This window comes from Bombyx mori, chromosome 13, assembly GCF_030269925.1.
Source record: "Bombyx mori chromosome 13, ASM3026992v2".
NCBI lineage: Eukaryota > Metazoa > Arthropoda > Insecta > Lepidoptera > Bombycidae > Bombyx > Bombyx mori.
The window spans coordinates 16,332,480-16,350,356 of record NC_085119.1 but is presented as its reverse complement, the minus strand read 5'-3'; the positions used below and the strand labels follow the sequence as shown (position 1 = coordinate 16,350,356).

The 17,877-nt window shown below is 38.3% G+C and overlaps 1 protein-coding gene across 6 annotated transcripts in view; it reads left to right on the top strand.

Moving 5' to 3' along the window:
* The window catches only part of LOC101737256 (teneurin-m), a 306,072-nt gene that overhangs the window by 227,313 nt on the left and 60,882 nt on the right, over positions 1–17,877 (top strand). For all 6 annotated transcript variants that reach the window (XM_062671919.1, XM_062671923.1, XM_062671922.1 and 3 more), the window contains one exon: positions 3,718–3,756. In XM_062671919.1, the coding sequence (XP_062527903.1) occupies positions 3,718–3,756 (39 nt within the window). The remainder of the gene's footprint in view (positions 1–3,717; positions 3,757–17,877) is intronic.

Genomic DNA, 17,877 nt, shown 5'->3' with positions numbered 1-17,877 from the left:
GTTTTAACCTAACGGCAATGCTACCCGCAATAGATTGATTTAATTGATTGATTGATTTAATACTTAACAAACTTCACAGGAGGCAGAAGCAAACGAGCTCACTACCCATTTAATATTAAGCGGTTACTAGAACACCTCGTGGTTTTAATAACATTGGAATTCGGCTTCATACTCTTCGGCTTTTCACTGGTGGTAGGACCTCTTGTGAGTCCGCACGGATAGGTACCACCACCCTGCCTATTTCTGTCGTGAATCAGTAATGCATTTAGGGTTGAAGGGTGGGGCAGCCTTTGTAACTATACTTGAGACCTTAGACATTATATCTCAAGATGGGTGGCGCATTTACGCTTTAGATGTCTATGGGCTCCAGGCCACTTAATACCAGGTGGGCTGTGAGGTCGTCCATCCGTCTAAGCAATAATAAAAAAATACTCTTCAAATCACGGAAGGGTTTTGTTGTCATACGAATTTATTTAATTTAATTTATTTAGTCATGGAATCACATAACGTGGTACCATGCACTACACAATAGTTATCAAGCGACCTCAAAAAACAGATTTATTTATTATAAATATAACAACACGACTCCGACATTTAGGAAAGGATTTGTAAATAAATATTATATTTTAGGATTGAAATAAAATTTCATTAAAACCAGTTAATCAGTTTGATTCTAAATCAAATTAACTTGATAATCAATCAAATCATCAGATTAAAAGAGATTTGCGTATTTTGATGGATTTTTACTATTAAAGGTTTTTTTATATTATATTATTTAAATTAAACTTAACATAAAATAATTCACAGCAGTTCACTTTAAGTATTACTAAAGAATTTTAAAAAAGTATTCGAGTTTAACGACTTTTCTTAATAAAATAGTGATCGCGTGACAATCAAATGCAAATTACGGTTTTTTATTTTCTTTTAATTATTCTGTACGTGGTTCGCGAGATTTTATTAACTTATAATGGCCGAGGAGAAAATGATTCAAATACAACCTTATTTATTGAAGACTAGCTGACCCGGCAGACTTCGTAGTGCCTCAATTGATAAATAAAAGACCTAAACTTTTGTATAAAATAAACTTGAAACAATCAAAAAAATCCGTCCGACGGGGGACACATCAAAGGAAAAACAAAATTTTTTTTTTATTTAAAACCGAGCATTTTCATATTTATCTACCATTTGAATCTTCTCTGGACTTCCACAAATAATTCAAGACCAAAATTAACCAAACTGGTCCAGCCGTTCTCGAGTTTTAGCGAGACTAACGAACAGCAATTCATTTTTATATATATAGATAGATAATGTGATGATGTGGTGATCAGTTGATACTGGAACCAATAGCAGCGGACATCCTTCGGGCGTGTAAATAACAAGTCGAAGTTTCAATTGCATTGCATTAATATACCCTTGAAACTCACACCACTAGGGATAATTTATACTGTTTTTCTGTATCTTTCTTCTAACATTTTGCTGATTGCAATAAATACTGATGGTAGGACCTCTTGTGAGTCCACCACCACCCCGCCTGTTTCTGCCGTGAAGCAGTAATGTGTTTCGGGTTAAAAATGTGAGGTCAGCCGTTGTAACTATACTTGAGACCTTAGAACTTATATCTCAAGGTGGGTGGCGGCATTTACGTTATAGATGTCTATGGGCTCCAGTAACCACTTAACACCAGGTGGGCTGCGAGCTCGTCCACCCATCTAAGCAATACAAAAAAAAATACAACAATTATATTAAAATTAAAATAAATCCAAACTAAAGGCTCGATTACATTATTGCGAATAGCTACGCTAGCTACCACACGAAAGACGCTCGACAAATTTGTAAATACTGCCGCACGGTGAACACCGGTGATGTGTCCTAGCCTTTAGACAGGTTAATTATCACGTGCAGCAGAACCGGTCGTCATAACAACGGCTCGCTTTCAACCTAAACAAAACGATCGCTAAACAAAGTAATTGCTCCATTTTGTATTACCAACGGTTTTACGGTTAAATATCTCTCAAGAATCTTGTGAAGTCGGACTGTTCTTGGAGGTCGTTCTTGTTCTTTTTTATACGCTTTTATTAGCTTCAGACGTATGTATGTATGTAACGGAATCTTTGAACATGATTTTGACCCCCTTCAAAACGTCGGATCAACTCGAAATTTGGTATACTTATTAAGGACTGATGACAATTCAATTATAAAAAAAACGAAAATCAAAAAAAATTTGATGAAATTAAAATTCAACTACAAAATTAAAAACCCCACGTTTTTTTAAATAAAATCATTTTTTCTTACACTATTTTTAATTCAAATATATTAAATTTTATTTTCTATTTTTTAGTTGGATTTTCTATAAAAGCGTATTTTGTTAGTTTTTTTAAGCCATTATATTATTTATTTTATTATGCTGCCTCTCCTCTCGCTAGGAGTTAAGCGTGGTTAAGTTAAGGTGGTAGGACCTCTTGTGAGTCCGCGCGGGTGGGTACCACCACCCTGCCTATTTCTGTCGTGAAGCAGTAATGCGTTTTGGGGAGCCGAAGTTCTTGATGCGCTGATGATGAATCAGAAGGTTGCGTGTTCAGATCACGTCGCAGGTCACCAGTTTGGGGATGATTAACGACAAAGGGAAGATCTTCCACCGAGCGGGTGACATTGCTCGGTAGACCGACGGTCCCAGTTTGGAAATATATACGACAAAGGGAAGATCTTCCACCGAGCGGATGATATTGCTCGGTAGACCGACGGTCCGAATGTTGTTGTTCGGAACTTGTATATATGCGCTTTATCTTGAAAATGTCGTAAGCGAGATTCAGGCATCTGTCAATTATCTTGCGTCGTATGATGGCTACCCGCCACATGCGTTTCGGTTTGAAGGGTGGGGCAGCCGTCGTTACTATACTTGAGACCTTAGAACTTGTATCTCAAGGTGGGTGGCGCATTTACGTTGTGGATGTCTATGGGCTCCAGTAACCACTTAGCATCGGGTGGGCTGTGAGCTCGTCCACCCATCTAAGCAATAAATAAAAAATAAATAAATAAATACTCTTTCATCCCTCGATATGTTAAGCAAATAGGTAGGATAGGATGGTTGGAGGTCGGTGATAGTCGGATAGTTCCTCTTTCACAAACGAATTCCAATATTTTCAGTGTCCAGTCACAGTGTCAATTTAGTTAAACGACTCCGCTTTACAATGTGGCCAAATTTAAAATAGGGCTCTTACATGTCACGTTGGAATCAATTGACTGCAAATTACGTTGATATTGATCATATATGTTTGTTCTGGTACTAAAACTACATTTTTTTTTATTGCCCTTGTAGGCAGACGAACATACGGCCCACCTGATGGTGAGTGGTTACCGTCGCCCATGGACTTCAGCAATGCCAGGGGCAGAGCCAAGCCGCTGCCTACCGCTTAATACTCTCCACAAGCCTCGTTTGAAGAAGGACATGTCATAGCGCTCGCATACATAGGTGTTTGTTAATTTCACACCTTCTCAACAGAAATTTATGGCTGGAAACGACATAAATTAAATTTCTATGAATAAATACTTAGCAAATTAAAATTTTACCTGCATAACTTTAGGGTACGTTCAATAAAAAGATAAGTGAACGAATTTTGAGATCAATTTAGGCTAGTTATTATTGCCTCAAACATGCAAACATAAATAGTTTTGGTTCTAATACATTCATCACTAACATTTGCAACCAAATTGTTACAGGTATGCTGAGATCTACATACGACCGGCCTGATCACGAACGTAAGTACATGTTTCGATAAGCACCGAGGATGGACGTTTTAAACAAAAAACATTAGTTATACCTTCGCCTTCACTTTCAGCCGTAGTGTATCGAGTATATCAATCAGTATTTCACGGTGTTATACTCGTAGAGCACATTAACATTTGTTCTCGATTAGAAGTCGATTCTCTTTAAAAGAGATAAATAAAGTAAATATTTTATTGCAGTCATATTTCCACAGAGCCTACAGCTAGGCATAGCCCTGGGATATTAAAATTAAAATGCCTTTTTATTATTAAGGATCGTAATATATAGTCTAATTTTTAGAACCGAGACTATCTGTAGCATCCGGTAAGTACGAATCAGGCAATCCAATAAACTTAGCATCAACATTTTACGACATAAAAAATAATCTAAAATAGACCTTTACTATAACAGAATAGATGTCAATACCGAAGTCCAAATATCTCGTCTCAATGATGGATGGACGATATCTTATCGACACCCCGTGTGTTTGTTTGTCAAACATTAGTGTTAGTTCACTACAAACAATGCTATCAGTTATCGGCTGAGCTACTGCTTAAAGATATTGTTATTATAGGACTTTATTTTCTTTTCAAGTCGGTCGTATTTTGGATAGATAAAATCAAGTTGCGTTGAGTTTTAGTTTAAATGACCAGAATATTGCAACAGTTAAAATATTCGGTTAAAATCTTACTTTCTTCTTCTTCTTCTTCTTTGTCGTTTCCTCATTACTGAGGGTCGTGACCACCTTGGTCCAGTTTTTGCACCAGCTTCCTCCAATGTTGCCTGCATTCGGCCTGCTTAATGGCGCCCGGGACGCTGGTGTTTGTGGCCTCCTTGATAATGTCCGTCCACCTGGTTGGCAATCTTCCTCGACTTCTCTTTCCTTCCACGTGACCTACAACTATTAATTTACTATTATTAAATCTTACTTTACAATCCTTAAAAAAACTGTAATTGGTAAATCAATCAACTGCTCAATTCACAATTGACAATCTTATTTTAAAAAAACTAAAAAATATAAAACGAGATCCACGTTCGAAAAAAAATAGTAGTTGTTATTTGTACATAAATAATTGCGTGTTTTCGGCCCGGACGGATCCGACCACTTTTCGTCAAATAAATCAAGCGAATTTGCATGAACCAGAGCTCCTCTTGTTTGATGAAAAACTTTGTTGCCATAGTTTTAATAGGATGTACGGAATTCGGCCGCGGACACGCCATTTGTTTAAATGAATTATTCTATCATTCAGGTGGTAACCTTTTCGTTTTGTTTGCGAATTAAAAGGGAAAAACAATACTAGCAAAATCTAAGATTAAATTAACTGAAAGTACTTTTATTCGACAATAATTACTACACTAAATAAAGTCGTTCGGTGAAAAAGTGCTATTTCAATGCTTTGTTTATTTCTGCTGGGAATAATTTATTATTTTAGTTAGATATCCATCATTTATCAGTACTTTGGCAATTAAAGATTTGACATCATGCTTAAATGAGTAACTTTGAGTCCCGTTAGTTGTGACTTTGTGTACCCAACTATCATATTAATATTACTTATTTAAAAGCGTTAAAAACAGTTTGTCCGGCAAGTCTAAAATATTGAGATTTTACGGTAGTATATTTTAAGATAGCCGTCGGTTCGACACTACACCTTATTCGAAAGCAATAAAGACTGTATCAATATTTCCGACGCCGATCCAACATGCTTAAGAAAGAGTAACGAGGCTTGATAAATTCACAAACTACCCGCAAATTTTTATGTATAATAGCGCCACCTATCGAACATAGAATACAAACACTCTCACTAGAAGTTCGTCTAACTACACGCTCGTTACACTATAACCAGAAAATTACGTTTGAAGCGATTGTTTATTAGTTAGATAGCGAGTTAGCGATTTCCGAGACAAGTTCGTTCTTGTAGTTTCGGTACAAACGGGCTTCAAGTTTCGCGTTAACTCGAAGATGGGGAATTAATTCGAGCGTTTGAGAAGACCGCTAGCTGTTTCTATGATATGCCGAAAATCGTTCTCTGTGTAATTGCATTCGATTATAATTTGCATGATTTTAAAGAAAGATTGCTGTGACACTTCACTCAATAGATTGGTTCTAATGTGGCCCTAATGATTTTTTTTGTTGGGACCAACATGTAATTGCCATAACGTTCTGTATCTGCTCCCAGGAAACTACTTTATGTTCCTACAGAGTACACTTTCATCACAAAAATGGGACTAACAAATTGGCTTATGACACCAAAAAATATGCAAGAACTTGTAGTATATTCTGATTAACAATCATAATATTTTGTTTTTATCGTTACCAATTTCACAATTACCCCCTAAATTAAGTAAAAAATAACAGGATATAATACAAAATTTCGTCGGCATTATCCCAGATTATTCCGTACAGAAACTCATCAAAATATTTTTTGTGAGAGCAACGTCGAGAACAAACAGTATTGGCTGTCGTTATTTTTAATTCGGACATAACCATAAAATGGGAGCGTACCCATCTGATACTTTGTCTAAACGATCAATGAGAAAGAGAAAAAGTCTTTGAAGACAGGACGATCTTTGAAACATTTGCTTTGGGAAAGTGATGGCTTCTTTCACAGTTTAAATTGGGGCCCACGAACTCGAGCCAGCTATAGAATATCAACAGTACAACAGTAGGACACAAACTCAATCGTTTTTCTTTCCTCTCTTAAAACTAGGAACACCTGAACAAGTTTACGAGCTTAACTTCGAGGAGTGTCGTGATATCGAAACTTAAAAAACTCTTTTATCTTGTACCGATCTCGTACGTTGTTACACTTGACGGAACTGGGTTGCTGAGGCGAGAAGTTTCAACAAAATTCCCATTAATTGGATTTACTGGTGGTAGGACCTCTTGTGAGTCCGCATGGGTAGGTACCACCACCCCGCCTATTTCTGCCGTGAAGCAGTAATGCGTTTCGGTTTGAAGGGTGGGGCAGCCGAATTGAAATCAGCATCTATGTCAACCTGCATGATTCTAAGCCAATTGGTAGTGTATTATAAGAACTAGTCAAACTCAAAATCGATGTTACTGTTACAGCGTGCATTACAATGTTTTTTCGTAAATGTCTCGGTGATTGCTCCGTCCTGTTATTTATTATATTGATTCTCTGCTTTTCACTTATTTGGCAACATACGTAGCAGCAAACTAAATTACATTCCCCATAAAGTCAATCGTCAGTCCAACTACGGTAATGTCAAAAGAAAGGCAGATCTTGGGCGTAGACTTATGGTACATCTCTACATTATCATTTTTCCCCGGATTACTAACGGTAACCTGAATCTGGCAACACCGAAGAGGCTCAAGAGTGAATTTGCATTATTTTTTATCGTTTACCCGGCTGACACTCGCCGTTAGAGCCTTCTTTGTCACAACGCACAATGGTTTAACGTTTTATGGACGTTAAAAAAACGATGTATTTTTTTCTCGGTCGCCGTGAAAAATTACCGTTCCGTCATTAATGACGCTCCTTTGTAGCGTCGCCCGTTAATAAAATTGGTAGTTAACAAAAGATTTCCTTTTTTTTTTATTGTAGTGATTTGTAAAGGATTTTCAATAGGATATCCTCGTGTTAGAGCTACGTCATCTCTTTGCTTTAAAAACGCGTTCGAGCACTTGAATAAAGAAAATGTTAATAAACGACTTTTTACTTTATTTACTAAACCAAATCAATACGCTGTACAAAAGGGAACCAAATCATACATAGAAACTGCTTTAAATAGCAGACAATTTTGATTAAATGACGTCATAGTGATTAAAAACAATCTATCTTTATCTATATATATGACGGAGGAGAAACGCTGAAGGAATGTTTTTAAAAAGTGTGACGTCACCATTGCTGACGTCACGGTCATTAAGTTCTCGACGATGACTCATGTTTGGGCTTCCAAAACAAAACTTCACGAGAACTGCGTATATTGCACGAGAAGCATAACAACGTTACAGAGAGATCCGTACTGTACTACGGCTCGGACACGAATGAATCAACGCTTTTTTTTTTTTTCCTACCTATGCTGATAGCCTTGAGAGGCTATTTCAGCGTACCCTAGCTTGTGTAGGTGAGCTCGCGGGGCTCAAACCGGAGAATTGCTAACACCGCCCTAGCAAGAGCAGTGCTTCGCAGAATCTACCACCGGATCGGAAGCGCGACCCACTGAGAAGATCCGGCGAGAAACTCAGTGGGCTGTGTCTGTGGGTTAATTCGCTCGTCGAGCCCTTCGTCGCAAGCGACGGGTTCGGCGAGGACGGTGACCGGTGAATCAACGCTAGACAGCACGGCCGTATTTATAGGACTTCGTACACGTCAGCGTGTTTACAAGTATTAAACACGTGAGCGTGTTTACAAGATTTTAAAGTATTGAAATTACAATAAAAGGGACTGTTTAACATCAATTTCTTATCACAGAGTAATTAGTTGATGATCAGTAGGTAAATAGTCATATTTGCGCCGACACGGCCATACTGACAGGCGGTGCGTGCTCTGCACCGGCCTCGTTGATTCTCGTAGGTTTTTCTTTGATTCTCATTGACCTGTAGGAATAAAAAGTATCTCTGAGTAGCGCATCTGTTATACTTGCGTTACTTGTAACTATGAAGGTTTGAGACTTATTAATGCGATTTGATTGTAGGGTTCTCGGAGGGTATCGTAGGGTTCTCGGAGGGTATCGTAGGGTTCTCGGAGGGTATCGTAGGGTTCTCGGAGGGTATCGTAGGGTTCTCGGAGGGTATAGTAGGGTTCTCGGAGGGTATAGTAGGGTTCTCGTAGAGTTCTCGGCGGTTCTCGTAGAGTTCTCGGCGGTTCTCGTAGAGTTCTCGGCGGTTCTCGTAGAGTTCTCGGCGGTTCTCGTAGAGTTCTCGGCGGTTCTCGTAGAGTTCTCGGCGGTTCTCGTAGAGTTCTCGGCGGTTCTCGTAGATTTATTTAAGGTGTTCGGATAAGGATGTTGTGTAGTGGGATGTTGTGGCGTACACTGTGGTACTTATGTAGTGGGCGTACACTGTGGTACTTATGTAGTGGGCGTACACTGTGGTACTTATGTGGTGGAATTTTAGTAATCAAAAATAAAAACTTATCTTTGAGTGTTGATTTTGTTGCTCGACCATGCTGATTTGTGAAGTAGATGTATAGGCTCATCGGCTGTTGCTGGGGGGTAGTCTTCTTCCGCCGATATGGTTAAATGGTCTCCAGGTTTTTGCTGAGCGGAGGCGGCATGTGATCCCACTTCTGATGACGGAGGAGAAACGCTGAAGGAATGTTTTTAAAAAGTGTGACGTCACCATTGCTGACGTCACGGTCATTAAGTTCTCGACGATGACTCATGTTTGGGCTTCCAAAACAAAACTTCACGAGAACTGCGTATATTGCACGAGAAGCATAACAACTTTACAGAGAGATCCGTACTGTACTACGGCTCGGACACGAATGAATCAACGCTAGACAGCACGGCCGTATTTATAGGACTTCGTACACGTCAGCGTGTTTACAAGTATTAAACACGTGAGCGTGTTTACAAGATTTTAAAGTATTGAAATTACAATAAAAGGGACTGTTTAACATCAATTTCTTATCACAGAGTAATTAGTTGATGATCAGTAGGTAAATAGTCATATTTGCGCCGACATATATAAAAATGAATTGCTGTTCATTAATCTCGGTAAAACTCGAGAACAGATGGACAGATTTGGCTAATTTTTGTCTTGAATTATTTGTGGAAGTCCAGAGAAGGTTTAAAAGGTAGATGAATATGAAAATGCTCGGAATTAAATAAAAATCCCCTGTCGGACGACTACTTCCTTTTGTTTGTTTTAAGTTTTATGTTTATTGTATACAAAAGTTTAGGTCTTTTATTATCGATTGAGGCACTACGAAATCTGCCGGGTCAGCTAGTATATTGATAATTAAAGAACTGATTTTCTAAATTCAAGCAAGAATCCCTTAAGATTTCGACCTTTGTCTCAAGGTACGATATTTTATCATTACATGAGTTGCGATCTCGTGCACTGCAACGGGGCATGGCGCCGTAAATAAGGTCACAAGGTCAGTATCCAGACTCACGCACAAAGGTGCCTCTCAACAAACATCACATCCATAGACACTAAAAACATCTTAATATTTATAACACGACCGATGGACATTCACTCGGATCCCAGTTCGAATTCAAGTTGAAAAATTAATGTAACGAACTGCACTAAGCCAAAAATGTACGCGAATCGATTTAAGTGTATTGCCTCGATCGATTTAGCAGCGTAAGTTATCGGCCTGAAGCGATTTCGATGGCGGCCATTTTGTTTTTTTTTCAACGATTTTCTTGGCATTTTTTCTATCGCTATTATATTTTAATTTTAATTGCTTTCAAATATTAAAATCAAATGTAATAAATGTGTGATGGGTTAATCGATATACGATTTATTCTGCGTAATCGTTTGCCTTAAAAACGCATCAGCGTTCGAACCGCATCGCCCCTCGCGCATCCCAGACTACCATTTTTCCCTCGAAGATATTATTATGGCCGCCCAAGGAGTCGTTTTCAGTACGCCCACTTATAATTTGCGGCTGTTTGCTATCAGCTATCCACCGAGGGACCGAGCCGTACCCGGTTATATCCGGCTAAACATGTTTGATGTTCTACCGTCTCTCGCGATTTTATTAATATTTTTTTAGGTTATATCTCTTTTCGCGCTCGCTAATAAAATATGTAAGAAAGCGTCACTCGACGCGTATCCATCCACTTATTTGAAAAACTTATTTATATCGACTTTATTAAAGGATCTTATGGAAATATTTTCGTACTATACTTGGTGATTTAATGGTTTTTTTTTATTATTGCTTAGATAAGTAGTCGAGCTCAAGTTCCACCTCATCGACAACGTAAATGTCGTCACCCACTTTGAGACATGGGTTCTAAGTCACATTTTTTTATAGTACAACATCTGACCCATGTTTACACCCGAAACACATTATCTGCTTCACGGCCGGTGGTACCTACCCGTACGGAATCACAAGACGTCCTACCACCCCTTTTCTATTCCTTCATCGTGGAAGTCAATCGTGACCATTTGTTAAGTACGTGTTTCATTAAAAAAATCAGTGCCTTCGGGATTCGAACACCGAAACAGTCTCGCATTGCTAGTTACGAATGCACCGGAAGTCTTATCTTGTCTTGCGTAGCCTGCATCCAGCATACACTACTGTTGTACTTTTATTACAGCTGTAAAAATACAGGGTGTGACGGGATTTTTTCGATCGGGAAAATTTTTGGGTTTCGGTAGACTTTCCCGAAACCAAACCCAGCTCCGAGAGCCGTCTTCGTTTTCGGAAACATTTCCAAAAACACCCTATTATTAATATGAATATTAACAAGATCTAACCTAAAGAATTTAATATTTCTTAAATTAAATAGTATCGTGTGCCACATCAATGACTTCCCAATAGATGTTTGAGAACTTGAGAAACTATTTGACACTATGGAAATTAATACAAGTTCGAAATTAAGACGCGCACACGATACAAGCTTATTAATCTACTTTCACTGTTTACTTTAGTTAACTTTATTATAAGGAATCCGCCTTATTAAAAACTACTTGGTCGATATTTAGTTCCGGCATATCCGTAATAAAAATATTCATATTCCGTAATATCGTGTTATAAAAATTAACCCGCAAAATTACAATTTGCGTAATTACTGGTGATGGGATCTCTTGTGAGTCCGCACGGGTAGGTACCACCACCATGCCTTTTTCTGGTGTGAAGCAGTAATGCGTTTCGGTTTCGGAAGGGTAGGGCAGCCGTTGTAACTATACTGAAATCTTAGAACTTATATCTCAAGGTGAGTGGCGCATTTACGTTGTGGATGTCTATGGGCTCCAGTAACCACTTAACACCAAGTGGACTGTGAAGTGCTCGTCCACTCATCTCAGCAATAAATAAAAGAAGAAAAGGATGTGGTGTCGTGGGACACCAGGTAGGAACGAAGTTCCTTCGGCTAATGTAGAATCGACACAATTTGCAAAAAAAATCGTGCTCAATTTTATGTAGGTTTTCTGATTTTTCTCTTAAATTTTGCTGATTAGTTTTTATTTAAGTACAGGAAAGTATTTAGGAAATTCAGTATTTTAGGAAATAATAAATTAAGTAAAATAAAAAAAAATCGTAATTCAAATTATCAATTAAAATTAAAATAACAAAATATGTCTCTTTATTTTTGTTTGACAACATAAAATTACATAGAAATAGAAATAATTACAAAATATACACTACTCGCTTGTGTATACGACTGTCGCGCCTGCGCACGTCTCATTTAACGGTTTTATTCCACGGACTTTTTCTTACAGTTTTACTATCACATTTTTTTTAGTTCGGTCGCGCAGCAATATCCCTATCTCCTCCAAGCCTGCCGTAAAGAACTTCGTTCCAAAAACTTAAATTGAAATTTATCAAAAAATAAAAAAAGGACTATTTATTGTGCTAATTTAAAATGTAAAATGCAATGAATCGCATAATGAGTCACTATTCCTATAAATGAATTTATAATGATCTGATATTTATACTATTCTAGCAATTTTACAATGCATTCAATGTATATAATGCAAATAAAAAATGTAACTCCATGATTTCCAACTACTTTCAATATATACTACAGCGACTTACCAAAACGTCAACCTTTTTTTTATTTAATTAAATAGTAAATATTTCGTTACTTATTCTCTTTTCGACTTCATGCGCAACAACAATGTAACAATAAATATTATCCACTTATAACAACACACACTCTAATTCGTCTGTACGTTCATCTTTTTTACAAAACACATTGTGGTTAAAACGTGAGTATGAAAGTTTGTTGCAAACATAAACTGTCTAGGTTAAAAATAATATTTAAGAGAATTTTATTAAAGAATAAAACTTTACATACTTAATTAAATAGGACAAGCAAGTGAAGCGGACGCAATAAAGAAATTCAAGTATGCTCCAACTAAAGACTTTTTAACTAAAATGTGTTGCAACGTTTAGGGATCCGTTGCATAAAAGAATAAAATTATATATAAAAATAATATTTAAGCCGTATATGGCAATTTGAACTTCGATTAACGGTAGGCAGCGGCTTGGCTCTGCCCCTGGCGTTGCTGACATGGGCGTCGGTAACCACTCACCATCAGGTGGGCCGTATGCTCGTCTGTCTACAAGGGCAATAAAAAAAGATTAAAACTACGTTCTAAACTCCCGTTGAAGGTTTTATTTATTTATTTATTTAATGGATCACCAACAAATGAAACACTGGCTTAAACATAGGGTACAAAAATATCAAAACATGACATGTGCTCACTTAATTATAGGTAATCACAGCTAACATCTAGTTCTAGTACCAAATGATTATAAAATTAATTAAATCTGAAAGAAAAAACAAAAAATTAAAGGAACAAAAAGAAATCAGATAAAAAATTTAAAAAGATTCTTGAACAGAAAAAATCCATCTATAAACTACATAAAAACAAATAACATGAGAACAATTAACATGGTTTAGGAGCTAAATAGTTTCTAATTTTTTTCTTAAAACTAAACAGGTTTTGAGCAAATATGTCCAGATCCAATATACGATGGAGATCGCTATATAACTTACACATTCGAGCCAAGGGTGCATTAAGGCCTGGATTGGTTTTATATCGACGCAGAGTGAACAGTTTGTAGACACTTAAGCGTGGCCAAGTAGGTACTTGGGGTAGAAATTTGGATTCTTGACAAGAGTTCAGGACAATCTATATTATTGTTTAAAATCTATATATATAAAAATGAAACCCGTTTTCCGTTGTCACGACATAACATGAAAACGACTTGACCGATTTGGCTAATTTTGGTCTTGAATTATTTGTGGAAGTCCAGAGAAGGTTTAAAAGGTATCAAAATATGAAAATTCTCGGAATTAAATAAAAATAACAATTGTGTTTTCCCTTTGACGTGTCCCCCGTCGGACGGATTCCTTTTGTTTGTTTTAAGTTTATTCTATATAAAAGTTTAGGTCTTTTATTTATCGAATGAGGCACTACGAAGTCTGCCGGGTCAGCTAGTATTATATAAAAAGGAAAGGTCAAGATATTTGCGTCTATCGCTTAAGGATATCAGTTTTAATTTTACAATTTCCAATTTAAAGATTACGACATCACCACCGACACTCATATTATGGCTGTATTAAAATTTCAAATTCACACATATAAAACTATGTTTTATAATAAATATGTGCGATGCGAAAAGAGTCTTCAATGAAAATAATCAACAAGCTAAAATCGACTTTGAATAATAAAAAACAAAGACTAAGTTCGTAATTCGAGGTTCATCTATTTGAATTATTTCAACTCGGTACTGTAAGGGAAAACTATTAGAATAGTAGGTTGGACCGGCCGAGATCTTTTTAAGTCTACTGGTGGTAGGACCTCTTGTGAGTCCGCGCAGGTGGGTACCACCACCCTGCCTATTTCTGCCGTGAAGCAGTAATGCGTTTCGGTTTGAAGGGTGGGGCAGCCGTTGTAACTATACTTAAGACCTTAGAACTTGTATCTCAAGGTGGGTGGCGCATTTACGTTGTGGATGTCTATGGGCTCCAGTAACCACTTGACACCAGGTGGGCTGTGAGCTCGTCCACCCATCTAAGCAATAAAATAAAAAAAAAGTACAGAAATCACACCAGATCTCAAGCGAAGATTTAACTACTAGTATATATCAGTTCACTATGAAGATCGGCTACAGTATGACTGTACGTTTGAGCCACAAAACTCTTAATAAACAAGCACAAGGTACTAGCAGAGACGCTCTGAGTACTTCTTCTTTACTGGTGGTAGGACCTCTAGTGAGTCCGCATGGGTAGATACCACCATCCTGCCTATCTCTGCCGTGAAGCAGTAATGCGTTTCAGTTTGAATGGTGGGACAGCCGTTGTAACTATACTGAGACCTTAGAACTTATATCTCAAGTTGGATGGCGCATTTACGTTGTAGATGCCTATAGGCTCCAGTAACCACTTAACACCAGATAGGCTGTGAGATCGTCCAGCCAACTAAGCAATAAAAAAAAGAGTTCCGCATTCGTTTCATATCACGTAGAATTTAATGCCTTCATTTCAAGACTACTTTATCACAATCTAGAGCTATCATAGAATAGAAGATAATTATTGACAGATGCCTGAATCGCGCTAACGACATTTAAAAGACATAGTTTACACATCCCCGAAGGATAGCACTTAAACTATTCAACATGGGTGTGCCGGATAGTCTCGTGCTCATCATACGGGACTTCTTGTCGAACCGCTCTTTTCGATATCGAGTCGAGGGAACCCGCTCCTCCCCACGACCTCTCACAGCTGGAGTCCCGCAAGGCTCTGTCCTCTCACCCCTCCTATTTAGCTTATTCGTTAACGATATTCCCCGGTCGCCGCCGACCCATTTAGCTTTATTCGCCGACGACACGACTGTTTACTATTCCAGTAGAAACAAGTCCCTAATCGCGAAGAAGCTTCAGAGCGCAGCCCTAGCCCTAGGACAGTGGTTCCGAAAATGGCGCATAGACATCAACCCAGCGAAAAGTACTGCGGTGCTATTTCAGAGGGGAAGCTCCACACGGATTTCCTCCCGTATTAGGAGGAGGAATCTCACACCCCCGATTACTCTCTTTAGTCAATCCATACCCTGGGCCAGGAAGGTCAAGTACCTGGGCGTTACCCTGGATGCATCGATGACATTCCGCCGCATTTATATTCCGCATATAAAATCAGTCCGTGACCGTGCCGCGTTTATTCTCGGTAGACTCTACCCCATGATCTGTAAGCGGAGTAAAATGTCCCTTCGGAACAAGGTGACACTTTACAAAACTTGCATAAGGCCCGTCATGACTTACGCGAGTGTGGTGTTCGCTCACGCGGCCCGCACACACATAGACACCCTTCAATCTCTACAATCCCGCTTTTGCAGGTTAGCCGTCGGAGCTCCGTGGTTCGTGAGGAACGTTGACCTACACGACGACCTGGGCCTCGAATCTATACAGAAATACATGAAGTCAGCGTCGGAACGGTACTTCGATAAGGCTATGCGTCATGATAATCGCCTTATCGTAGCCGCCGCTGACTACTCCCCGAATCCTGATCATGCAGGAGCCAGTCACCGTCGACGCCCTAGACACGTCCTTACGGATCCATCAGATCCAATAACCTTTGCACTAGACGCCTTCAGCTCTAGGAGCAGGCTTAGGGACCTCGGTAACCGTACTCGTCGAACTCGACAAAGAGTTCGCCGTGCAACCTAACCCATGAATCAGCTCGCTGAGTTTCTCGCCGGATCTTCTCAGCGGGTCGCGATTCCGATCCGGTAGTAGATTCATTCGCGAAGCAGCTACTCTTGAGTTGTTAGGTCTCCTTCGGAGGCGCTCGGGCAGCTGTTAGCAAATCCCACCCCTCCTGGCTGAGCCTTTGCTCGCCCACCTGTCCTGGTGAAACTGGAAAGGCCTCCGGGCCACCAGTAATCTTTCAATCATAAAAAAAAAAAAAAAAAAAAAAAAAAAAAAAAAAAAAAAAAAAAAAAAAAAAAAAAAAAAAAAAAAAAGGATAGCACTTAGGATCGTTGGTCTACAGTATCAATCGCTTGGTGGAAGAACGTCACACAAAATTTCCAGCCATTACCTCAAAATGAGACAAGCGCTCACGTTGTTAAGTAAGGGAGTAAACGCACAGTGAGTCCGTCTGTAGCTAAAATTAAACGTATATTTAACGTAAAACTAAATCATTTGTAGATAATAATACTTAACATCAGTAGAACGTCGTGGCGCACAGATGAAAGACCGTAAAACTGAAGTAGACTGTAGACAAAGTGAACTTATCTCATAAAGTGTACAATGTAAACGTTATTGGAATATCAACTTTGTTGTTGCAAGCATAAAGACTACACATCACATATACAATTCAGTAGTCGAGTTTTATTTATATGTTCCCTTTTTATTTGTAATAAACCAGAAAAATACGATTCTGTTTTAAAAAAAAAAGGTTTTATTTAGTTCGAACTTTGACACCGATGACATAAATACTAAAATTAGTTCTGTATTGAATAAATAAAGAATTGTCTCGTAGATACAATATGTAAGACAGCCATGGAGATATAAAATTGATAAACCATCTGTTAAAATCCATCAAAACGCATGATTGGGTTGTAACAGAAATTGTGGTATCTACCCGGGCAAGGTTGCGATATGCTAAACCAAGTGTTTAGCCATTATGCCATTTTTCCATTATTTATTATGCCACAAACCATATTTTTGTAAATAAATAAATTAAATAAATAAATAAATAAATCTTTACTAACAATCACGCCACGTTAACTGGTCCCGTGATAAGTTCATAAAGAACTTGTGTTACAGGTACCAGATAACGGATATAAATGTAAGATTTTTATTATACACATACAAAATATATTTAATAGACATCCATAACCCTAGAAAAGACATTTATATTTATCATACAAATATCTTCCCTTGGCGGGATTCGAACCCGCGACCCCCTTGTGTAGTGACCATGTCACTTACCACTACACCAGACGGCCGTTAAACAATAAATAATAAATCAACTCACTGAGGTATTTTTGTATTTGTCTTGAAATCGAGGTATATTAATTCAAGGAACTCTAAAAGCTACGAAAGCTCCGGCGGAGTGCCAAATAAACTCAAATGAGTTTCTCGATACAAAAACTTTTCTTCTGGTTTTTTATTTATTTCCTGATGAATATTTTGGAATGTAATGATTGTTTACACAGTACGATACGATTTGCGACTAACGATTTATTTTTTCCTGCCTAATCGTTGGTGGTCTAAGGGGCTATTCCAACTACAGGCTGACCGGTAGGTGAGCTCACGGGCTCAGCCTGAGAGAGTTGCTAACACTAGCCCTAGTAAGAGCAGGGCTTCGCTGGACCTACTACCCGATGGGAATCGCGACCCACTGAGAAGATCCTGCGAGAAACTCAGTGGGTTGTGTTGTAAACTGACGATTTTGACAGCTCAGAATAAAACAAGTCTCATATTTGTTTTTGAGACTGTAGGCAGATGAGGCACTGTAGATAT